The 26,890-nt window shown below is 40.4% G+C and overlaps 1 protein-coding gene across 1 annotated transcript in view; it reads left to right on the top strand.

The window, feature by feature from the left end:
• Nucleotides 1-5,499: 5,499 nt before the first annotated feature.
• Nucleotides 5,500-26,890, top strand: part of LOC133536415 (voltage-dependent N-type calcium channel subunit alpha-1B-like) — a 446,201-nt gene continuing 424,810 nt past the window's right edge. Inside the window, exons 1-2 of the mRNA XM_061876915.1 lie at nucleotides 5,500-6,102; nucleotides 22,924-23,029. Of these exons, the coding sequence (XP_061732899.1) occupies nucleotides 5,792-6,102; nucleotides 22,924-23,029 (417 nt within the window). The 5' untranslated portion in view covers nucleotides 5,500-5,791. The remainder of the gene's footprint in view (nucleotides 6,103-22,923; nucleotides 23,030-26,890) is intronic.

Here is a 26,890-nt window from a genome sequence, read left to right as displayed (position 1 = left end):
GTAGAATTCTTTCCCATTCTTGCTTGATGTACAGCTTAAGTTGTTCAACAGTCCGGGGTCTTCGTTGTGGTATTTTAGGCTTCATAATACGCCACACATTTTCAACGGGAGACAAGTCTGGACTACAGTCAGGCCAGTCTAGTACCCGCACTCTTTTACTATGAAGCCAAGCTGTTGTAACACATGGCTTGGCATTGTCTTGCTGAAATAAGCAGGGGCATCCATGATAACTTTGCTTGGATGGCAACACATGTTGTTCCAAAACCTGTATGTACGTTTCAGCATTAATGGTTTCTTCACAGATGTGTAAGTTACCCATGCCTTGGGCACTAATACACCCCCATACCATCACAGAGGCTGGCTTTTGAACTTTGCGTCTATAACAGTCTGGATGGTTCCTTCCTCTTTGTTCTGGAGGACACGGCGTCCACAGTTTTTCAAAAAAAAAAAAAAATCTAAAGTCACTAAATACTGTTGGTCGCTACATCTGTAAGTGCAAGTTAAAGCTCTACTATGCAAAGCGAAAGCCATTTATCAACAACATCCAGAAACGCCGCTGGCTTCTCTGGGCCCGAGATCATCTAAGATGGACTGATGCAAAGTGGGAAAGTGTTCTGTGGTCTGACGAGTCCACATCTCAAATTTTTTGGGGAAATATTCGACATTGTGTCATCTGGACCAAAGGGGAAGCGAACCATCCAGAATGTTATCGACGCAAAGTTCAAAAGCCAGCATCTGTGATGGTATGGGGGTGCATTAGTGCCCAAGGCATGGGTAACTTACACATCTGTGAAGGCACCATTAATGCTGAAAGGTACATACAGGTTTTGGAACAACATATGCTGCCATCTAAGCGCCGTCTTTTTCATGGACGCCCCTGCTTATTTCAGCAAGACAATTCCAAGCCACATTCAGCACGTGTTACAACAGCTTGGCTTCGTAAAAAAAAAGTGTGTGAGTACTTCCCCGGCCCGCCTGCAGTCCAGACCTGTCTCCCATGGAAAATGTGTGGCGCATTATGAAGCGTAAAATACGACAGCAGAGACCCTGGACTGTTGAACGACTGAAGCTCTACATAAAACCAGAATGGGAAAAAATTCCACTTTCAAAGCTTCAAGAATTAGTTTCCTCAGTTCCCAAACGTTTATTGAGTGTTGTTAAAAGAAAAGGTGATGTAACACAGTGGTGAACATGCCCTTTCCCAACTACTTTGGCACGTGTTGCAGCCATGAAATTCTAAGTTAATTATTATTTGCAAAAAAAAAAATAAAGTTTATGAGTTTGAACATCAAATATATTGTCTTTGTAGTGCATTCAACTGAATATGGGTTGAAAAGGATTTGCAAATCATTGTATTCCGTTTATATTTACATCTTAGACAATCTCCCAACTCACATGGAAACGGGGTTTGTGTGTCTTCTTCCAATCACGTCGTGCCAAAAAAAAGAAATGCATGCACAATCCAGAAGGGACTGAGTCCTATGTCCAGTTTGTGCACAATATCAACAATGATACCCATTATGTCCATCAGCACTGCGCTCTGCTACGTTCAGCTCATGGCGGATGCTGACCTTGGGGGCGGAGTACGAGGACACCTGGGCCCTGTCGCCCGGCAGGAGGAGCGCGCCCAGGCGGCAGGTGGAGGAGGACCCCGGGGGGACATGCGCTGCTACCCTGGAGCCGGAGGACCCTTCCGAGAAACCTGACGACATCGCCGCTAGTAAATATGACACGGTTACATACTTGGCTGCGTCCAGCAGAGTGGGGACGAGGGACAGACACCAGATGGAGACCAGCTCTCTTTGGCCCGGCAGGTAATTCTCCCTGTTCAGCAACCATGTGAGCACTTGTCCTAACGCCTATTACCAGATAGGGGTTTATACCGTTACGCAAATTGAATTCCGAGATGTCCCAGTCTCAATCTTGGGCTGTGTATCGGAGCTGATATTTACCTTTTTTAACCGATGGCCTGATGAGCTTCTGAGCCCACCTGATCTTTATCACAGCTGTGTTTACATTGTACTCACGAGATTCCTCCAGAAGGGACTCACATATGAACTTGAAGTGCCATCCCATTCCTAACCCATAGGGTTCAATATGATGTCGGTCCACCTTTTGCAGCTAAAGTGGGGCAAAACAGTATTTAGTCAGCCACCGATTGTGCAAGTTCTCCCACTTAAAATGATGACAGAGGTCTGTAATTTTCATCATAGGTACACTTCAACTGTGAGAGACAGAATGTGAAAAAAAAAATCCAGGAATTCACATAGTAGAAATTTTAAAGAATTTATTTGTAAATTATGGTGGAAAATAAGTATTTGGTCACCCATTCAAAGCTCTCACTGATGGAAGGAGGTTTTGGCTCAAAATCTCACGATACATGGCCCCATTCATTATTTCCTTAACATGGATCAATCATCCTGTCCCCTAAGCAGAAAAACAGCCCCAAAGCATGATGTTTCCACCCCCATGCTTCACAGTAGGTATGATGTTCTCGGGATGCAACTCAGTATTCTTCCTCTTCCAAACACGACAAGTTGAGTTTATACCAAAAAGTTATATTTTGGTTTCATCTGACCACATGACATTCTTCCAATCCTCTGTTGTATCATCCATGTATCCATTTTGGGAGAAAGAAGAATACTGAGTTGCATCCAAAGAACACCATACCTACTGTGAAGCATGGGGGTGGAAACATCATGCTTTGGGGCTGTTTTTCTGCTAAGGGGACAGGACGATTGATCCGTGTTAAGGAAAGCATGAATGGCGCCATGTATCGTGAGATTTTGAGCCAAAACCTCCTTCCATCAGTGAGAGCTTTGAATGGTTGACCAAATACTTATTTTCCACCATAATTTACAAATAAATTCTTTAAAATTCCTACAATGTTAATTCCTGGATTTTTTTTCACATTCTGTCTCTCACAGTTGAAGTGTACCTATGATGAAAATTACAGACCTCTGTCATCATTTCGAGTTGGAGAACTTGCACAATCGGTGGCTGACTAAATACTTTTTTGCCCCACTGTATTACAGCTTCAACTCTTCTGGGAAGGCTGTCCACAAGGTTGGGGAGTGTGTTTATAGGAATTTTTCACCATTCTTCCAAAAGCGAATTGGTGAGGTCACAGACTGATGTTGGTCGAGAAGGCCTGGCTCTCAGTCATCCCAAAGGTGTTCTATCGGGTTCAGGTCAGGACTCTGTGCAGGCCAGTCAAGTTCATAAACACCAGACTCTGTCATCCATGTCTTTATGGACCTTGCTTTGTGCACTGGTGCATAGTCATGTAGTAATAGGAAGGGGCCCGCACCAAACTGTTTCCACAAGGTTTGGAGCATGGAGTTGTCCAAAATGTTTTGGTATCCTGGAGCATTCAAAGTTCCTTTCACTGGAACTAAGGGGCCAAGACCAACTCCTGACACTCTCAAGCAGACACAATTACATTTTTACCAAGTTGGCATGTTGTGTAATTCGTAAATAAAAACAATACAATGATATACAAAATATTTTCTACTTATATGCAATTGAATAGACTGCAAAGACAAGATATTTAATGTTCGAACTGAGAAACTTGTTTTTTTTTTTTGCAAATAATCATTAACTTATAATTTAATGGCAACAACACATTGCAAAAAAGGGCATTTTTACCACTGTGTTACATGGCCTTTCCTTTTAACAACACTCAGTATATTTTTGCTGAAAGGATTTAGTAGAGAACATCCACGATAAAGTTTGCAACTTTCGGTGCTAAGATAAAAGCCCTGCCTCTACCGGAAGTCGCAGACGATGACGTCGCAAGTGTGGGGGCTCTTCACATATTCACAATGTTTATAATGGGAGCCTCCAACAAAAAGTGCTATTCGAACCGAGAAAACGACAAATTCCCCATTAATTTGAGCGAGGATGAAAGATTCGTGTTTGAGGATATTGATAGCGACGGACTAGAAAAAAAAAAGCACGTTTGCATTGGGACGGATTCCGCCACGCCCCCTCCACAGTTAGCTTCAGAATAACAACGTTATTACAAAGAATAAGAGACCTCTCTAGAAAGGTTGGTCTTTCTTAAAAATGCATGCGTTTTGTTATGTTCAGTGTTAAAAAAAATATTATATGACTCTTACGGAAATACATTTTAAAATATTTGGCTTCTTGGCTCTCTCAGCCAAAAAGGTTCCCGACCCCTGCACTACGCCATGCCGTTAAAGCAGACGACATTTAGCTGTGTGTGTGCGTAGCGCTCATACTTCCTAAAAACCCGTGACGTCTTGCGTACACGTCATCGTTACACAACGTTTTCAAGACGAAACTCCCGGGAAATTTAAAATTGCAATTTAGTAAACTAAAAAGGCCGTATTGGCATGTGTTGCAATGTTAATATTTCATCATTGATGTATAAACTATCGGATTGCACGGTGGGTAGTAGTGGGTTTCAGTAGGCCATGTGTGTCAAACTCTGGCCCGTGGGCCAAAATTGGCCCGCCTTTTAATTTAATTTGACCCTTGAGGCAATATCTAATTAACATTAGAGCTGGCCCGCCGGTATTATACACCGCATTCACCGCTAATATTCATACTTGCCAACCCCCCCAAAAATTTCCAGGGCAACCATTCTCCCAAATTTTTCCCGATTTCCAATATTGGGGGCGTGCCTTAAAGGTACAGCCTTTGACATCCCCTACAACCTGTCGTCACATCCGCGCTTTTCCTCCTTTAAAACAGCGTGCCGGCACAGTCACGTAATGTATGTAGCTTCTACACACACCTAAGTGAATGCAGGTCATACTTGGTCAACAGCCATACAGGTCACACTGAGGGTGGACGTATAAACAACTTTAACACTGTTACAAATATGCGCCACACTGTGAACCCACACCAAACAAGAATGACAAAGACATTTGCACCGTAACACAACACAAACACAACATAACCAATACACAGAACCCCTTGCAGCATTAACTCTACAATATCTGGCTTGGGCACATCAGATTGGATCAGTGTGTCGCGAACTGAGCAGTAAAAAGGCCTGAATGTTGTATCCATTCATTATTGTTTTTTTATTTTCAAATTTATTATTAGCCTGTGGAAAAAGTTTACCTCAGAAGGCTGCAAATAGAAAAGACGTATTCAACTATTAAAATTTTGATATTTTTTAATTATTATCATTATTATTTGAAACTCGATTTTGCATGTCACTATAAAGTTATATAAGTCTTGCTTGTTCAATATTCAATGCAAAACTTGTTCGGGTCCCTTTTAAAAGGTTAATTTGTTAAACCTGGGCCCCCGGCTTTGTTCAGTTTTAAATTTTGGCCCACTCTGTATTTGAGTGTGACACCCCTCTTTAGCCCTAATTGAGTTAGGGCCGCCCTGCGTGTAAATTGTTGTTGTCAATGAGCCCTGCGCGCTGATTGGCCAGCATCGATCACGTGACTAGGGGTGGGGGCGTGGTCAGACAGAGTCCACATGACAACTGCTGGGTGTCACATTGTTGCAGGAAGACAGCAGCAGGCAGGCCGGGCTCCGCGGAACCAGCCCGGCCACCTCTTTCGTTTCAACCGGTGTTCGGACGCGGCCGACATGTCGACGCGCGACTCCTCCAGCTTCTTTTGTCTTTCTTGCCAACTTTGAGCATTTATTTATTTATTTATTTTTTAATTGTTACACGCCGAATGAATCAGCCGTTTTCCCGCTTCCGGGCTCGAACTGCGACCGTTTCGGTGGTGATGCGTCTTCTTCCCGTTGGCACTCACACCGCTTTGGATTCCCTCTGGTGGGTCTGTTGTTTGTCAGAATGGCGCGTTTCGCCGACGAGCTCCCCGGCCGCTATGGAGGGAGTGCCGGCGGCGCGGGAGGAGGAGGCGGAGGCGGCGGGCGAGGAGCACCGGGCGCCGGGAGAGGCGGCGGCGGCGGTGGCGCCCGGGGTGGAGGCGCTCCGGGCGGCCAGAGGATGTACAAACAGTCGATGGCCCAAAGAGCTCGGACCATGGCCATTTACAACCCCAACCCCGTCAAGCAGAACTGCCTCACTGTCAACCGCTCCCTCTTCATCTTCCGGGAAGACAACCTCATCCGGAAGTACGCTAAACGTATAACGGAGTGGCCATATCCTTTTCTTTTTCCACACTTTGCTGCCTTTTAATCTATCAACCACATGATGCTGATCAGGCTGGAACATCCACGTCTTGCTTCCGCGCAACACTGGATGCACCTGTCGCACCACACACACACACACACACACACACACACACACACACACACACACACACTTGTATTTGTTGCCTTCTTGAGACCTACAAAAAATGCTTCCCTCTTTAGGACCACCCTTTCTAGATATATAAATATTTGTACTTACAACATTAATAATATATGCAAACTATGCAAATATAAAAAAGGTGAGCGTTTAATAGTGGGTCCAGACTGAGACCAAAAAAAAAAAAACTCCAATAGCCATAGCACACAAAAACAAGTTACCAAGAATACACAAGACTTGCAACAGAGTCAATTTGAAAAAAAACTCTCCTTTTTGGCACCACCCTAGTTTAGATTTCACCACCAGGGATGCAAATGAGACATTCTCTATTAGATGCAATGGTTTTTCGTATTGGGACCATGATTTTTGGTCCTCATATAGACGGTACTTTTCCTTATTGATGTCTCAAGAAGGGTTGAAACACACACACACACACACACGCTTATATGTGTTACCTTCTTGAGACCTCTGAAAAATGCCCCCATTTTTATATCACTCTCTTTAGATATATAAATATTTGTATTTACAACATTAATAATATATACATACAGTACAAAAATAAAAAATGTAAGCTTTTAGTTAATTTTTTGTTTGTAATTGGTTTTTAATCTTAATTATTACCATTTATGTCTCTCTCTCTATATACAGTATATATATATATTTTTTGATAAATGTTATTTCTTCCATACTCTTGTTATTATATATGTTAGCAAGAGGGGAAGAACTTCAAAATTCTTACACACACTTGTTATTTCATATGGTGGCCAGAGGAGGAGCACTTTTAAAACCGACACAGTCAATTAGCAAATAAGACATTCTATATTAAATGCAATGGATTTCTGTATCAAGACCATGGTTTTGGTCCTAACTTGTTCACCGGTCCTCTTATAGACAGTACTTTTCCTTGTTGATGTCTCAAGAGGGGGTTGAAACACACACACACACACACACGCTTGTATTTGTTGCCTTCTTGAGACCTACAAAAAAATGCTTCCCTCTTTAGGACCACCCTTTCTAGATATATAAATATTTGTATTTACAACATTAATAATATATGCAAACTATGCAAATATAAAAAAGGTAAGCGTTTAGTAGGGGGTCCAGACTGAGACCAAGAAAAAAAACCTCCAATAGCCATAGCACACAAAAACAAGTTACAAAGAATACACAAGACTTGCAACAGAGTCAATTTGAAAAAAAAACTCTCCTTTTTGGCACCACCCTAATTTAGATTTCACCACCAGGCGTGCAAATGAGACATTCTCTATTAGATGCAAAATATTAGATGCAATGGTTTTCCGTATTGGGACCATGATTTTTGGTCCTCATATAGACGGTACTTTTCCTTGTTGATGTCTCAAGAAGGGTTGAAACACACACACACACACACACACACACACACACACACAAAACAACACAAACACACACAAAACAACACACAAACACACACGCTTATATTTGTTACCTTCTTGAGACCTCCGAAAAATGCCCACCTTTATATATCACTGTCTTTAGTTGTATTTATAACATTAATAATATATACATACTGTACATAAATAAAAAAAAAGGTAAGCTTTTAGTTAATAATGTTTGTAATTGGTTTTTAATCTTAATTAGTGCCATTTATGTCTCTCTTTCTATATACAGTGTATATATATATTTTTGATACATTTTATTTCTTACACACATTTGTTATTTCATATGTTGGCCAGAGGGAGAGCACTTTTAAAACCGACACAGTCAATTTCCAAATAAGACATTCTCTATTAGATGCAATGGTTTTCTGTATCAAGACCATGGTTTTGATCCTAACTTGTTCACCGGTCCTCATATAGACAGTAATTTTCCTTGTTGATGTCTCAAGAAGGGTTGAAACACACACACACACACACACACACACACGCTTGTATTTGTTGCCTTCTTGAGACCTACAAAAAATGCTTCCCTCTTTAGGACCACCCACAACATTAATAATATATGCAAACTATGCAAATATAAAAAAGGTGAGCGTTTAATAGTGGGTCCAGACTGAGACCAAAAAAAAAAAAACTCCAATAGCCATAGCACACAAAAACAAGTTACCAAGAATACACAAGACTTGCAACAGACTCAATTTGAAAAAAACTCTCACTTTTGGTACCACCGTAATTTATATTTCACCACCAGGGGTGCAAAGGGGGGATTATATTTATATTTTGAATGAGACATTCTCTATTAGATGCAATGGTTCTCTATTAGATGCAATGGTTTTCCGTATTGGGACCATGATTTTAGCTTAGGCGGCGGCTCTTTGTTGTTAAGGCGGCCGCCTTAGCAACAAAGTGCGGCGGGAAACCCTAACGAGCAACCAAAGACAGGAGTGGTGCAACATTGATATGAGTTCCTAAAACATTATTTTCTGCATATTTGTCAACCATCTATTCTGCGGAATAATCATGACGCTCGTAGCTTTTTGATGACGCACTGATCCGATAAACGTGACCCGATCATTCGGATAGATATATGATTTATATCCACATACGAAAGATGCCCAGGTCGGATTTGAAAAATTCAGAACTGTCCTGTTTCCAAAAGCTCCTCCTGGCCGTGGACAATAATATATGCGCACAGCGAGTAAGCGTCGGTTGCAGAAAAACCTGCGTTTGAAACAAAAAATGATTATTGAATATTTTGAAAAGATTCTGTCTTGTTCAAACACTGATGACATCTATTAAACAAGACAAGAAGCAAAGAATTAAACAGAGACAGAATTAAATTTGAAGAGAGACGCTTGGGCATTTGTACCCTTGTACTGTGTCATTACGCTCTGCCAAAAGATTGCACGCCTCCTTTTTTTATTTGGACCTTCCCTAACCACATGGGCATTGCGGTTTATAAAGGACAAAGGTCGTAAAAGTTCACAGAGAAGGTCGTAAACAGTTCACAGAAAAAGGTCAGTTAAAAAAAGAGGTTCGTAAAAGAGTTCAAAGAGAGGTCGCATGGCGGGGAGTCTGGTCCTGCTTCCTCTTCGCGTTTGTAGTTCTTGGGTCAGACAATATCTTTTTCTTTGATTACAATACATGAAAGAAACAGAACACCCTCATTTTGCTTCCCCACCCTACTCAGTGGAGTTTTACGAGCCTTACTCTTGGTAGGTTGCAAAGACAGCTTTTGCTTCTCACCAGGAACTCAATGTAACACAAAGTTTTTGTGATAACTTAAAAAACAATTATTCTTGTGATAACTTATAAACAGTTATTCTTAATCGTAATAATAATGTGGATGTAAATCGATTTTTTTTTACCGGCCCGCATTTAAAGTAACATGCAGTGTGAGAAATTTTTTACAATATAACTAAAACCATTCTTACTTACTAAACCATCCCATGTGTGTTGTCTGAAGGAGTGTTTTCATGTATTTTTTTTCGTGCTATGGCAATGTAATCAAGCGAGCATCATTAGCATGAGCTAATATACTCAGACGTGCGTTGCGTCAGACGGCATAGACACGCACTAGAAGAGGTTGTGTTTAGAATTGTGTGTAGTAGCAGCTATCATGGGGCAAGCACACAGCGATTGGTACACTACAACCAAACAAAGCCAAACATGCTTTATCATTGTCATGCTCCAAACCTGCTGTGCACTAATATTTATAGTCACACAGAGTGTGTGTGTGTGTGTGTGTGTGTGTGTGTGTTTTCTTCTTCTTCTTCCTGAGGGTGTTTAATAGAAAACAATTGCAAAGACCTGCCACCCTGAAGGGAATAAGCGGTAGAAAATGGAAGGATGATTCAGAGGCTTAGTTTGTAATTTATTTGTGTTATGATAACATTATTTTTTTCTTTTAAAATTTTGATATAATTTTGGTAAAATTACTCTTTTTTTTTTTTTTTTTTTTTTTTTTTTTTTTTTTTTTCACATTACTATGATTTTATTTTCCAAATAATGCATTTGTATTTAACCTTTATTAACCCTAAACAAGATTAAATAAAACATGTATAATTTGGAAAGTAAAATTATACTAATGGAAGAAAAAGTGTAATTTTTCCCCAACTACATCAGAATTTCACAAGAGAACTATTGTAATGTTAAAATAAAATTGGAGATCTCCGATAATGTCAGACTGCCGATATTATCGGCCGATAAATTCTTTAAAATGTAGTATCGGAAATGATCGATACCGGTTTCAAAAAGTAGAATATATGACTTTTTAAAACGTGCCGGCCTAATCACATAATACCTACGGCTTTTCACACACACACAAATGAATGCAAGGCATACTTGGTCAACAGCCATACAGGTCACACTGAGGGTGGCCGTATAAACAACTTTAACACTGTTACAAATATCCGCCACACTGTGAACCCACACCAAACAAGAATGACAAACACATTTTGGGAGAACATCCGCACCGTAACACAACATAAACACAACAGAACAAATACCCAGAACCCCTTGCTGCACTACCTCTTCCGGGACAGACACTACAATATCACCCGCCGCTACCCCGCCCCACCCAACCCTGCCCAACTCAACCTCCTCTCAGGGAAAGCATGTCCCAAATGTTTTGAGGCATGTTAAAAAAAATAATGCACTTTGTGCCATGTTGCCATTTTTTTCCCATGACTTGAGTTGATTTATTTTGGAAAGCTTGTTACATTGTTTAATGCATCCAGCGGGGCATCACAACAAAATTAGGCATAATAATGTGTTCATTCCACGACTGTATATATCGGTATCGGCTGATATTGGAATCGGTAATTAAGAGTTGGACAATATCGGATATCGGCAAAAAAGCCATTATCGGACATCTCTAAATAAAATCTGTCTTTCTTGTTGAAAAGGTAAAAAAAAAAAAAATCTCGTAGTATAACAACTTTCTGGGAATATAGGTATTATTTTATGTGTTTATTTTCTTTTATTGAATTACTACACTTCAGTGCATCAATGTATTGAATGAGGGAGTTCAAAATAATGCAGAGTAAGTGTGTTCGATTGACGGAAATGACGATTATCAGCTTGTCGAATGAGGGGGATTAAGATAATGTGCAATGTGTGTAAAAATCGTATATCAATGTGTTGAATGGGAGAGATATAAGTAATGTGCAGTGTGTTTGAAAGTGTCCATGAATGAGGTGGCGTCTTGTCCAGGGTGTACCCCGCCTTCCGCCCGATTTTAACTAAGATAGGCACCAGCGCCCCCTGCGACCCCAAAGGGAATAAGCGGTAGTAAATGGATGGATGAATGAGGGAGAAAATGCACAAGGCAAGTTGAAGCTCTGTCCATGGTGCTGAATTCCTTTCCTTCCATGCGCTGTAGGCTTCAACTAAACACAAGCACTCGACTGGAGCTTATGTTGTGTCTCAAATTTAACAGCTGCATTGTTTGCGCACTTCAGTAAGTGTACTTCAGTAAGTGTGCTTACGATGTTTCACAGTGAAATGCTGCCCCAAATTGATTTACCTTTTTTGTGGACAATATTTCTTCTTCCTCGGTTAACTACACAACTTTTGATATGATATCGGAGCGTAGAGTATCGGCCCATAATTATATTGATCCAACATAACATCAGCAATTATCATACATAATTGTAGTACTACTTGCATTATTTTGTAGTGTGGAATGTTCGAAAATGTTTGGTCAGGTGAAATGAGTCAAACAGAGAACAATGATAAGCATAAAAAACTCGCACATGTTTAACATTAACTGGAGTTACGCTGTCTTTAAATTGGTAATTTGTTAGTATCTCTTTAAAGGCCTACTGAAATGAGATTTTCTTATTTAAACGAGGATATCAGGTCTATTCTATGTGTCATACTTGATCATTTCGCGATATTGCCATATTTTTGCTGAAAGGATTTAGTAGAGAACATCGACGATCAAGTCCGCAACTTTTGGTCGCTAATAAAAAAGCCTTGCCTGTACCGTCACCGGTTGTAGGGATCCTCACATTTTTTATAATCATAGCCACCAGCAGCAAGTGCAATCCGGACCGAGAAAGCAACGATTTCCCCATTAATTTGAGCGAGGATGAAAGATTCGTGGAGAAGGAAAGTTAAAGTGAAACACTAAAAAAAAAAAAAAAAAAAAAGAAAAGGCAACAACAGTGTGAGCGATTCAGATGTTATTAGACACATTTACTAGGATAAATCTGGAAAATCCTTATCTGCTTATTCTGTTAATAGTGTTTTAGTGAGATTACAAAGTCATACCTGAAAGTCAGAGGGCTGCGGTGAACGCCAGTGTCTCTCAGAGAAGCCAATGGAGGAGCCAAGATCACAGCTGCCTTTTTGACAGCTACAGGAGGAGGTCGCATAATCCTCTCAAGTGTCCGGAAAGAGCCGACTTAATATCACAATTTGCCCATCCAAAAACATGCTGGTTGACGTAGAGAAACATGTTCGCTTGACCGCCCCGTGTTAAAGCTTCACAACAAACAAAGAAACACCGGCTGTGTTTCGGTGCTAAAAGCAGCTGCAATCCACTGCTTTCCACCAACAGCATTGTTCTTTATAGTCTCCATTATTTATTGAACAAATTGCAAAAGATTTAGCAACACAGATGTCCAAATTACTGTGTAATTATGCGATGAAAAGAGACGACTTTTAGCCTTAAGTGGTGCTGGGCTAAAATGTCCCCTCCAACCAATAACGTCACAAACACGAATCATCATTCTGCAACGTTTTCAACAGGAAACTCCGAGGGAAATTTCAAATTGTAATTTATTAAACTAAACCGGCCGTATTGGCATGTGTTGCAATGTTAATATTTCATCATTGATATATAAACTATCAGACTGCGTGGTCGGTAGTAGTGGGTTTCAGTGGGCCTTTAAAACAAGCTATAAGTGCACTTTTGTGCATGATGTCACTAAGATGACATATCAAAACAACACTAAATTAAAATGTACTTTTTGTACAGAACGCCACTAGAATAGTTTAAAACAAAGTGCACTTTTTTGCATAATGTTACACAAGATATTTCAATAATTGTCAAATAAAAATGAGCTGCATAATAGGTTAGTGCGGACGTTATCTCGTTCTGTTGCTGACTTTTTTTTTTTTTCCATATGGTGCTGATCTGGAAATAGTTGCTTCGGCATTTTGTTGGTGTGGCACCGGCCGGAAATGTTGACATGTAGAGTTTCAAGCACTCTTCATTCTCTAGCGGGTGACTTTTCAAATGAGGCTACATCAGCAGTGCGGCTACTTTTTGTAGCAAAGCTTTTGCCGCATAAATGTTCAACATAGTCGATCGTAGTGGGTTTCAGGAGGCCTTTAAATTAAGCTCATGACGCAGTAAGTTCAATGATGCGGACACGTTTGTTACTGTGAAGTGAATTTTATTTATATCGCGCTTTTCTCTAGTGACTTAAAGTGCTTTATTTAGCAAAACCCAATATCTAAGTTACATTTAAACCTGTGTGGGTGGCACTGGGAGCAGTTGGGTAAAGTGTCTTGCCCAAGGGCACAACGGCAGTGACTAGGATGGCAAACGCGGGAATCGAACCTGGAACCCTCAAGTTGCTGGCACGGCCACTGTACCAAACGAGCTATACTGCCCCTGGATACTCTCTAATACGCTTCTGCCTTGGAGACTTTAAAATTATTTGATATTTGTTTGCTCTTTTAGACTGCGATATTTCTCAATTAAGGACACTTAATACAAATATTTAGCTTGTGTGCTATTGTTTGCTGAGCTGTTGTGTAACCGCTAGCTCCCAGTGGCCAAAAGCCTTCCATGTTTACCTTAAATAACTTGATTAGAATACAATAAAATGCAAACCATGTGTGCCTATTGGAGGACATTTTAAAACAGCTGTCTATATTTGCACAAGTAAACACACTGCAGGACGCCGTCTATCGGAGATGATATCACACATTTTACATGTAAGCACATATAATCCCATACTTGATATTGAATATTGATATCGGCAAACTCTTAGTAGGATGTTTGGTGAGTTTTGAAGCATTTTAAGGAGGTCAAATTACAGCTCAAAGAGGCAAAAATGCCTTTTTGTAGGAAACTTTTGTTTTGAAGGGGTTTTTGCCAACTTCCTGTTGATTTTTTGCTGAAGGATGTGAGTGTATGAAATCTAGGTCTACAGTTGTGATCAAAATGTTTCAACCCCCACACAATTTTGGTGTTTTAGAAAGTTGAACATTTCTTCCGTATTTTGTTTATAGTCATATCAAATAAAGATGTGTAAAATAGACAAATGCAACTTAAATTGTAACACTGTATTTTACAAAATACCAAAAATGTTGATTTGGAGGTGTGCTTGGGATTGTTGTCCTGTTGGAAGGTCCAACGTCTCCCAAGCCTCAGCTTCGTCACTGACTTCATGACATTTGCAACTAATATATCCTGGTAGGAAATAGAATTCATAATGCCTTGAATGCGCTGTTTCTCTGAGGCAGAGAAACAGCCCCAGAGCATGATTGACCCCCCACCATGCTTAACAGTAGGCAAGGTGTTCTTCTCTTTGTAAGCTTCATTTTTTTCTCCTCCAGACATAACGTTGATTCATAGGCCCAAAGAGTTCCAGTTTTGTCTCATCACTCCATAGAAACAGTTTCCCAAAACCTTTGGGGTTTGTCCAGATGATTTTTTGGCATACTGGAGTCTATTTTCCTTGTGCCTGGTAGTCACAAGTGGGGTGCGCCTGAGAGTTCTGGCATGGAGGCCTTCATCTCGTAGTGCGCGCCTTATTGTCTGGGACGAAACCTGCGTTCCCCCCTTTGCAATGTCCTGTTGTAGTTCCTCAGCTGTTACCCGGGGGTTTTTCACCACTGTACGCTTCAAATACCGGACAGCAGTTGCACACAGCATCCTCTTTCTACATCGCCCAGGTAGTGTTTCCACTGTGCCTTTAGCTTTAAACTTTCGATTTATGCTCCCAACTGTGTCTCTTGGAATGTGTAATGTCTTTGCTATTTTCTTATATCCATATCCTTTCTTATGAAGAGAAATTACCTCCTCTCTTGACTTTGACCACTCCCTGGACCTCACCATGTTGCAAATACACCATTGACTATCTACAAGAAGCTGAGCGTCACAGTCTTTTTCAATCAGTTTAATTGTTGCTCGTTATGTTTCTAATCACATCTACAGGTGTTTTCAACACCTGATTAAAAAGACCTTATTCAAATTCTGTTCTTAAGAGTTATGATCTTCAAGGGGTTGAATAATTTTGTCAATGAGATATTAAGATAAATGACACTGTTTGGTATGTTACAAAATGTAATGTAATTCAAGTTGCATTTGTCTATTTAATGCATTTTTATTTGATATGACTATAAACAAAATACAGAATAAATGTCCAACTTGCTAAAACACCAAAATTGTGTAGGGGTTGAATAATTTTGATCACAACTGTAAGTCAGACCTACATAGAGGTTATTGTTTCCTGTCCCTACGACATTCCTAACGGAAGTTACAAGCAGTTTTGTCTGTGTTTTTTCCATGGGCGCGCTAGAGCGTAATTTTGAGTTTTGGTTTTTTGATTAGATCGCAATTTTCGCCAGTCCTGATATGTGTGTGCAATTTGGTGAGTTTTGAGGCATGTTAAGAGGGTCGAATTACAGCTCAAAGAGGCGGCGGAATAATAATAAAGAACAATAAAACCTTAGAAATACAATAGGGTCCCTAAAATAAGAGGTATTTTATTTGAACTAAACAAAATTATCTGCCAATAGAACACAAAAAAGTCGGCTTGTCAAGACTTTCCAAAACAACTAAAATTAGCTAACCTCAATGAACCCCAAAATACCTTAAAATAAGTATATTCTCACTAATAAAAAGTGCAATTTTCTTGGTAGAAAGAAAAATGGACCTTTTTGCTCAATATGTTGAAAAATATTCCTATATTAAGTAAATGCTAGTGCCATTATCTTGACATAATAATATGCGCTCGGCATTTTGCTCGAAGTAAGAAATGGGGCGGTATAGCTCGGTTGGTAGAGCGGCCGTGCCAGCAACTTGAGAGTTGCAGGTTCGATCCCCGCCTCCGCCATCCTAGTACCTGCCGTTGTGTCTTTGGGCAAGACACTTTACCGACCTGCTCCCAGTGCCACCCACACTGGTTTAAATGTAAAAGTTAGATATTGGGTTTCACTATGTAAAGCGCTTTGAGTCACTAGAGAAAAAGCGCTATATAAATATAATTCACTTCACTAATTTAAAAAAGTAGTTTTATACTTGTGAGTGTTAATGACACAGCTTTGCATCGGTTGATATTCTAGTTTCAAGCATGTTTTACAGCAGGGGTAGAGAACCTATGGCTCGCGAGCCAGATGTGGCTCTTTTGATGACTGCAAATGGCTCTCAGATAAATCTTAGCTGACATTGCTTAACACGATAAGTAATGAATAATTCCGCTGGTAATCAGTGTTAAAAATAACGTTCAAAATATAAAGCATTCTCATACATTTTAATCCATCCATCTGTTTTCTACAAGAAGTTGCATTATTGGTAAGAAGTATTTTATTTATCGTCGGTAAGCTTCCGAATAACAATGTTATTAAAAAGAATAACAGACTTATTATGTGAAGATTTGTCACTTAATTTCTGTTTGTGCTTCTCTTTATTTCCCATCTGTGCTCTTATTTTGTTTCCATTTCCTGCTTGTCCCACTGGGCGCTGTGTTATTTTCCCCTCACCTGCTGTTGATTGGCAGCCGGTCCACACCGGTTGCCAATCAGCATGTTTATATTTATGCTTGTCAGGGCTCAAACATTGACTATTGTTTAGGACTGTACATGCAAGACTGCTTCATTCTCCTCTGTTGATGATGATGATAAAAGCATCTTACCTGATCTTCGCTCTCCTGGTTCCTGCTATTTGGGGTCGCCACTACTGCTGCCATGTGAGTTTGTGACATATTATACTCTATAAATGTTGGTCTTGCCTAAAAATGCAGACATTTAGTTGTATCTGTCATGTCTGTGTGATTGTTTTGTTTTAGTCGTGTTCGGTTTTGTTTTTGGACTCTTTGTGCACTTTTGTCACCATAGCAACCCATTAATTTTCACCTGTCCTCATGTTTCGCGCTCGCACACCTGTTTTCACTGATCATGTCAATGCTATTTAAGCCTGTCTGTTTCTGTTGTTGATCCTGGCAACATCTGTCACGACTAGGGCTTAGGTGAGGGTTGTTTTCACGAGGCGCAAAGCAAATGGAGAGGAAACGGCGTGAAGGTAAAGACATATTTTTATTTTGACACTATAACTACAAAAAAAGCAAATAAAAGGCGCGCAAAATGGCGGACAACAAACTTGATTAATGAAAACAAAGACTTGCACAAAGGCAGAAACTATGAACTATAAACAAAAACTTACTTGGCATTGAACTGTGAAACATGACATGAAACAGAGTGGAGGTATCGAGGGTGATAGATGGTGGTAGAAATTGATGTTGCCGGGACGAGCAACAGAAACAGACTGGCTTAAATAGCATTGACATGATCAGTGAAATCAGGTGTGCGAGTGCAAAACGTGAGACAGGTGCGTGACATGAGGACAGGTGAAAACTAATGGGTTGCTATGGTGACAAAAGTGCACAAATAGTCCAAAAACAAAACCGAACATGACTACAACAAAACATGATCACACAGACATGACAGTATTCAATGTTTAAAAATAGTATATGGCTCTCACGGAAATACATTTTAAAATACTTGGCTGAAATGGCTCGCTAAGCCAAAAAGGTTCCCGACCCCTGTTTTACTCAATATAGGTCATAAAATCTCAGCAACAAGCTGTAATATTTTACTGAGATTATTTAGGACCAAAACCCATAAAACTGTCAGGTCTGTAAATCTGGTTTTATGTTTGATCATGTTTTGTTTTGTTTTCTGGACTCTTGTTCCGGTTTTTGACTTCCTGGTTTGCTTTTGTTACCATGTCGACGCATTAGTTCCCACCTTGTCACGCCCCTGCCATCAGTCCCGCACCTGTTCCTGATTATCACAGCCAGTATTTAAGTCATTTTCTTTCTGTTCATCAGTCTGGGAACTTTACTTTCATTGCCTTCATGCCTGCATTGCATTGCCTACCTATGCTTCTCATTCTCCATGCCCACGATCACCTGCCACGCACCTTGCTATTGTTGCCCCCTGTTTTTTTTGTCACAGGAAGTGTTTTGTTTTAGTTGTTTATAGCCATGCCATCGTGCTGTTTCTGTTCATAGTTCATTCATGCCATCGTGCAAGTGTTTTTGTTTCCTGTTTGTATTTTGTAGCCAAGTTTTATACCTCCTTGTGAGCGCCCTTAGTTTGCTTCTTTTTGTATTTAGTGCATAAATAAATAATCATGTACCTGAATTCACGCCTGGCTCGTCCCGTATTCCCTCTGCGTCGAAGGAGCAAAACAAATCCATGTCCAGGTGTGACAAAAACACTCTTAACATAAAATCTGCTTAGTGAAAAGACTTATCTTATCAGACAGAAAATAAGCAAATATCACCCTTATTTAGAGTTCAGTTTTTGCAGTGTATATTTTATTCAGATCGTTTGGTGTATTTTCAGTACATTAAGGGAACAAAATGCAAAACAAAGCTGGTTAGCTTTTGTGTTTTGGCGATAAAAAACCCCAAATGCAATCTGGTGGTAGGATAGGGGGTGGGGGTGGGCACTTTGATACATTTTGTGTATTTAAGATGGTAAAACAATCCAATGTAGGAGCGTACAGTATTATAATTTTATAATTCAACTTTTAGACACACTACAAGTGTCATACTTGAAATGTCTGGGAAATGTACTCAACCGAAGGCTACGTACTGAGAAATCCGAAAAGGAATACACGCACCGTTACACACTGCAAAAACTGAAATATAAGTAAGATTAAATATCTCAAATAAGGGTGATATTCATTTATTTTCTGTCTGATAAGATAATTCTTCTCACTGAGCAGATTTTTTTGTTAGTGTTTTACTTGTTTTAAGGGTTTTGGTCCTAAATGATCTCAGTAAGATATTACAGCTTGTTGCTGAGATTTTATGACCTATATTGAGTAAAACATGCTTGAAACTAGAATTGTCATGATCCGTGATAAAGTGATTGGAGCATATACTTGTTGGTCACAAAAACATTCATGAAGTTTGGTTCTTTTACGAATTTCTGGGAAAACTTTAAAGTGTGTCTAAAAGTTGAGAACTTCTGTTCATTCGTCCAAAAGAACACACCCTTTTGTATTTTCTGTTAGTTTTGGACTCCTTTAGTTCCTGTGTGTGCACCTCCCTGAGTTTGTTTTGGTTGCCATGGTTGCAAATTATGTTCACGTGTCTCTGATTAGTGTTCGGCCGCTCATCTGCTACCCGAGCACTAATCAGAGGCTTTATTTAAGCCTGCCATTGCCAGTCAGTCAGCCTGGCGTCATTGTTTCATGCAATGCCTCTGTTCTTTTCATGCTTCATGCCATGCCAAGTTTTTGTTTATTCATGCTACAGTTAGCGAGTTCTTGTTTTGCCCTGTCCATACTTCATGCCATTTGTTTATTCAAGCCACAGTTTAGTGAGTTTGTTTCATGTTTTTTAGCTTCACGTTTCATGTCCTAAGTTTTTTGCCTTAGCTTTCGCGTGCGTCAGGCACGCTCGCCTTGGGGTTGTTTTTCTGTTTTTTTTTACCCTTTTGAGTTTTGGTGATTTTGGTTGTCCGGAAAAGTCCGTTTGCATCACGGGAGAACAAATCTCGTAGCAAGCTGCGACCTTACCGCCATGACAAGAATATCAACTGTTGCAAAACTGTGTCATCAATACTCACACAAGTATAAAACTAATTTTTTAAAGTAATAATTTCTTATTTCGAGCATGAAAAAAAAAATCATGATGCCGAGCGCATATCATTATGTCAAGATAATGGCACTAGCATTTACTTAATTTCAATCAATCAATCAATGTTTATTTATATAGCCCCAAATCACAAATGTCTCAAAGGACTGCACAAATCATTACGACTACAACATCCTTTAATAATTTAAGAATATTTTTCAACATATTGATCAAAAAGGTTTTTTTCTAACAAGAAAAGTGCACTTGTTATTAGTGAGAATATATTTATTTAAAGGTATTTTTGGGTTCATTGAGGTTAGCTAATTTCACTTGTTTTGGAAAGTCTTGACAAGCTGAATTTTCTTGTTCTATTGGCAGATAATTTTGCTTAGTTCCAATAAAATAACCCTCATTTTTGTATTTTTTTGTTTGTTTTTGAATACTGACTTATTGCAGCGTACCTGTTGTATAGAATGTTACAAACCACCAGACGTAGTGCAAATATAGTAGCTGTTGACTGCATTGCTTTAAAATAAAAAAAAACTAAACAAAAACAAACAGAGTTTCCTGCATCGTACGCTATATATATGAAGGGTCATAAACTTGCGATTTCTTTGCATTTCACAATCTCTCAATAGGCCCTGACCCCGCGGGCACTGACCGAGTGAAAATGGATTGCAGGAGGAGGCAGCCGTTGAAAACAGTCGGAAATGCTCAACCATCTGGAAAGATCATGTATAGGCTGCTTTCTTTCCAGAAAGCCTTCAACCGGAGCACGTTTCCGCTTTAATGCACACATGGGTTCAAATGTAACAGCATTAGTCATTCTGCAACATGCACACTTAAAAAAACAACATTAATTTAAAGACATACAGTCATGGTCAAAAGTTTACATACACTAGTAAAGAACATAATGTCATTGCTGTCTTGGGTTTCCAATAATTTCTACAACTCTTATTTTTTTTGTGATAGAGTGATTGGAGAACATACTTGTTGTTCACGGAAAACATTCATGAAGTTCGGTTCTTTTTTGAATTTCTGGGAAAACTTTGAGGTGTGTCTAAAAGTTGAGAACTTCAGTTCATTCGTCCAAAAGTATTTGGCCGCCTGCCTTGACTCACATATGAACTTTAAGTGCCATCCCATTCCTAACCCGTAGGGTTCAATGTATCAGTCCACCTTTTGCAACTATTACAGCTTCAACTCTTCTGGGAAGGCTGTCCACATTGTTTCGGAGTTTATTTATAGGAATTTTCGACCATATGCGCATTGGTGCCCCGTTCTAATTCATCCCAATGGTGTTCTATCGGGTTCAGGTCAGGACTCTGTGCAGGCCAGTCAAGTTCATGCACACCAGACTCTGTCTTTATGGACCTTGCTTTGTGCACTGGTGCACAGTCATGTTGGAAGAGGAAGGGGCCCGCTCCAAACTGTTCCTACAAACTTGGGAGCATGGAATTGACCAAAATGTTTTGGTATCCTGGAGCATTCAAATTTACTTTCCTTGGAACTAAGGGGCCAAGCCTGAAAAACAACCCCAAAAAAAGGGGCGGCATGGCGTAGTGGGTAGAGCGGCCGTGCCAGAAACCCGACGGTTGCAGGTTCGCTTCCCACCTATTGACATCCAAACAATCGCTGCCATTGTGTCCTTGGGCATTGCACTTCACCCTTTGCCCCTGGTGCCGCTCACACTGGTGAATGAATGATGAATGAATGACAGGTGGTGGTCGGAGGGGCCGTAGGCGCAGCCACGCTTCCGTCAGTCTACCCCAGGGCAGCTGTGGCTACTGATGTAGCTTACCACCACCAGGTGTGAATGAATGTTGAGTCCCACTTCTCTTTGAGCGCTTTGAGGGTTTAGAAAAGCGCGGTATAAATCTAAGTTATTACTATTATTATTATTATTATTATAATTCCTCCTCCTCCAAATTTCACACTCGGTACAATGCAGTCTGGCAACCTCCAAACCCAGACTGGTCCATCAGATTACCAGATGGAAAAGCATGATTCATCACTTCAGAGAAGGCGTGTCCACTGCTTTAGAGTCCAGTGACGACATGCTTTACACCAGTGGTCCCCAACCACCGGTGTAATAATTTTTTATACATTTTTTATTTTTATTTTTTTTAATTTTTATTAAATCGACATAAAAAAAACACAAGATACACCTACAATTAGTGCACCAACGCCCCCCCCCCCCCCCCCCCCCCCCCCCCGCCCCCCGCCAGGCCGCGGGAAAAATTATTAAGCGTTGACCGGTCCGCAGCTAAAAAAGGGTTGGGGACCGCAGCTTTACACCACAGCATCCGACGCTTTGCATTGGACTTGGTGGTGTATGGCTTAGATTCAGCCGCTCGGCCATGGAAACTCATTTCATGAAGCTCTCTGCGTACTGCACGTGGGCTAATTGGACGGTCACATGAAGTTCGGAGCTGGATTTGTTGCACAGTTGGCATACTATGAGCGTTCCACGCTGGAAATCACTGAGAGCGGCCCATTCTTTCACAAATGTTTGTAGAAACAGTCTCCATGCCTAAGTGCTTGATTTTATACCAAGTGATTAAGACACCTGATTCTGATCATTTGGATGGGTGGCCAAATACTTTTGGCAATATAATGTATGTGGGGTCAGATGTCACACATGTTGGACTTAAGAAAGGGTCATTGAGGGGCTTCTCACCAAACTCATCTAAATACGCCCTTATATACTTTTGTAGTTCAAATGGGCTTTTTTCCGACCCGTTCGCACAAAACTGGAGTGAAAATGTCCTGGCATGCTTAATGATTGTTGACAACATTCTTGGGCGGAGTCCAACCATGAAAGAATAATGAATGGACACTTGTCCGTATAGTACTTGGAGTGCCGTAAGATTCTGTTTTAATGTTTAATGTTGTAATGAAATGGACTGCTCCTTAACCTCCACACTCCATTTGAATACATGATCCTGGCAACTATCATCGCTAACTGCATCGTTTTGGCCTTGGAGCAACATCTGCCTGCCAGTGACAAGACGCCCATGTCGGAGCGCTTGGTGAGTAAGATCTTTTTTGTTGACCTGCAGATACACTCTCATACATACTGTCGGTGTTTCACAGGACTAGGGTTGCAAAAGTATCCACACACAAAAAATACAAACCCCAAAACCAGTGAAGTTGGCACGTTGGGTAAATCCTAAATAAAAACAAAATACAATGATTTGTGCCAGGTTCAAACACTGATGACATCTATTAAACAAGACAAAAGGCAAGGAATCAAATAGAGACAGAATTAAATTTGGACTCAGATCTGAGGAGAGACATGGCCACTGTACTCTGTACAGTTCCTGCACCACGCTCTGCCCCAAGATTGTACTCATTCTTTATTTGACTTTTTCTCCCCTCTTTCCCACAGGTGCTTCCTGAGGGAAGTGGGTCGTAAACAGCGTTGCCTTCGGATACCAAACAGTTCGAAGAGAGTTCGTCAAATAGTTCAAAAAGAGTTCCATAAAATAGTTCAAAGAGAGTCCCATAAAATAGTTCAAAAAGAGTTCGTAAAATAGCTTTGTAGTCCCAGTGGAGTTTTACAAGCATTTTTCTTGGTAGGTTTCAACCTTTCGACTTCTTGTCAGGAACACAATGTAATACAAAGTTTTTTGTGATAATTTAGAAATAATTATTCTAACAATTTGCATATCCTTTTTAACCTACATTCAATTGAATAGACTGCAAAGACAACATACTTAACGTTCAAACTGGAAAAGGTTGTTATTTTTCGAAAATATTAGCTCATTCGGAATTAGATGCTTGCAGCGTGTTTCAGAAAAGCTGGCACGAGCGACAAAAAAGACTGATAATGTTGAGGAATGCTCATCAAACACTTATTTAGAACATCCCACATATGAACAGACTACCTAGGAACAGGTGGGTGCCGTGATTGGGTATAAAAGCAGCTTCCATGACCTATTGCAAAGAAGTTGTCCCATTTAAAATGGTGACAGAGGTCTGTAATTTTCATCATAGGTACACTTCAACTGTGAGGGACAGAATGTGAAAAAAAAATCCAGAAATTCACATTGTAGGAATTTTAAAGAATTTATTTGTAAATTATGGTGGGAAATAAGTGTTTGGTCAACCATTTAAAGCTCTCACTGATGGAAGGAAGTTTTGGCTCAAAATCTCCCGATACATGGCCCCATTCATTCTTTCCTTAACACGGATCAATCGTCCTGTCCCCTTAGCAGAAAAACAGCCCCAAAGCATGATGTTTCCACCCCCATGCTTCACAGTAGGTATGGTGTTCTTGGGATGCAACTCAGTATTCTTCTTCCTCCAAACAGGACGAGTTGAGTTTATACCAAAAAGTTATATTTTGGTTTCATCTGACCACATGACATTCTCCCAATCTTCTCCTGTATCATCCATGTATCCATTTTTTGGTATAAACTCAACTCGTCGTGTTTGGAGGAAGAAGAATACTGAGTTGCATCCCAAGAACACCATACCTACTGTGAAGCATGGGGGTGGAAACATCATGCTTTGGGGCTGTTTTTCTGCTAAGGGGACAGGACGATTGATCCGTGTTAAGGAAAGAATGAATGGGGCCATGTATCGTGAGATTTTGAGCCAAAACCTCCTTCCATCAGCGAGAGCTTTGAATTGTTGACCAAATACTTATTTTGCGCCATAATTTACAAATAAATTCTTTAGAATTCCTGGATTTTTTTTTCACATTCTGTCTCTCACAGTTGAAGTGTACCTATGATGAAAATTACAGACCTCTGTCATCATTTTAAGTGGGAGAACTTGCACAATCGGTGGCTGACTAAATACTTTATTGCCCCACTGTACTTATTTTAAGGAATTTTTGGGTTCATTGAGGTTAGTTAATTTTACTTATTACAAATGTTCTTGTTCTATTGGCAGATAATTTAGCTTACTTCAAATAAAACACCCTTAATTTTTGTATATTTTTGTTTTTCTTGTTTTTGAATAGTGACTTTTTGCAGTGAGATGCTACCCTTGATATTGATGTTATTGATGGAGCTTTCTTCATGATATTGTAACCATCGTCCGACATAGAATGACATATCTATTATCACACAGCGCTTCAGTGTGGGCAGACGCTGCTTCGGAAAAGGTCACGTTTCTCTAAGGCGCTCCATCCAGCCTGTCACGCTGCCTGCATGTGATTATTTGCTGTGTGTCGGAGGCTGTGGGAGGTTGCAGGCGACGAGGGGGGGGGGCCGTGTCTGTCAGCTTGAAGTTAGCTGGGAGCAAGTGAGGAAAAAAACCAAAGGGGGGTGGAAGAAGGCTCGTCTGTTCCAGCCCCGTGCAAGGCCTGCAGGCAAGCTTGTACACCTGAGGGTGTCGTGGAGTCACACCTCTTAACAAAAACACGATCACTTCAAGGCACCAATACAGAAGAGTGTCCACACTTTTAAGTTTTTTTGTGGGTTCTGAACCGAGGATGGTCTTGTGGCTTGTGCAGCCCTTTGAGACACTTGTGATTTAGGGCTAACAGTTCGAGATGCCACCTCAGTAGAAGCATTTAAGTCTCACCTTAAAACTCATTTGTATACTCTAGCCTTTAAATAGACTCCCTTTTTAGACCAGTTGATCTGCCGTCTCTTTTCTTTTTCTTCTATGTCCCACTCTCCTTTGTGGAGGGGGTCCGGTCCGATCCGGTGGCCATGTACTGCTTGCCTGTGTATCGGCTGGGGACATCTCTGTGCTGCTGATCCGCCTCCGCTTGGGATGGTTTCCTGCTGGCTCCGCTGTGAACGGGACTCTCGCTGCTGTGTTGGATCCATTATGGATCGAACTTTCACAGTATCATGTTAGACCCGCTCGACATCCATTGCTTTCCTCCTCTCCAAGGTTCTCATAGTCATCATTGTCACCGACGTCCCACTGGGTCATTATTGTCACCGATGTCCCACTGGGTGTGAGTTTTCCTTGCCCTTATGTGGGCCTACCGAGGATGTCGTAGTGGTTTGTGCAGCCCTTTGAGACACTAGTGATTTAGGGCTATATAAGTAAACATTGATTGATTGATTGATTGAAATAAACATTGATTAAGTGTCAGCTCATATTACTATAGTGATGGGAAATATATCCATGTAATGCTTAATATATTGGAAGAAAAAACATGCACCGTTGTATTTAAAATATGTCATGTACAAAACCAATGAGGTTGGCATGTTGTGTAATTCGTAAATAAAAACAAAATACAGTGATTTGCAAATCCTTTTCAACCTATATTCAATTAAATAGACTGCAAAGACAAGATATTTAATGTTTAAACTGAGAAACTTAATTTTTTGGGGGCAAATAATCATTAACTTAGAATTTAATGGCAGCGACACATTGCAAAAAAATTGGTACAGGGGCATTTTTACCACTGCGTGACATGGCCTTTCCTTTTAACAACACTCAGTAAACGTTTGGGAACTGAGGAGACCAATTTGTGAAGCTTTTCAGGTGGACTTATTTCCCATTCTTGCTTGATGTACAGCTTAACTTGTTCAACAGTCCGGGGTCTCAGTTGTGGTATTTTAGGCTTCATAATGAGTCACACTCTTTTACTATGAAGCCACGCTGTTGTAACACGTGGCTTGGCATTGTCTTGCTGAAATAAGCTGGGGCATCCATGAAAAAGATGGCAGCATATGTTATTCCAAAACCTCTATGTACCTTTCAGCATTAATGGTGCCTTCACAGATGTGTAAGTTACCCACTTCTTGGGCACTAATGCACCCCCATACCATCACAGATGCTGGCTTTTTAACTTTGCGTCGATAACAGTCTGGATGGTTCTCTTTCCTTTTGGTCCGGATGACACGATGTCAAATATTTCCAAAAACAATTTGAAATGTGGACTCGTCAGACCACATAACACTTTTTTTTTGGTGAAT

Source organism: Nerophis ophidion, linkage group LG17 (assembly GCF_033978795.1).
Source record: "Nerophis ophidion isolate RoL-2023_Sa linkage group LG17, RoL_Noph_v1.0, whole genome shotgun sequence".
Lineage (NCBI taxonomy): Eukaryota > Metazoa > Chordata > Actinopteri > Syngnathiformes > Syngnathidae > Nerophis > Nerophis ophidion.
Note: the sequence above shows the minus strand (reverse complement) of the source record. Positions and strands in the feature narration are given on the sequence as shown.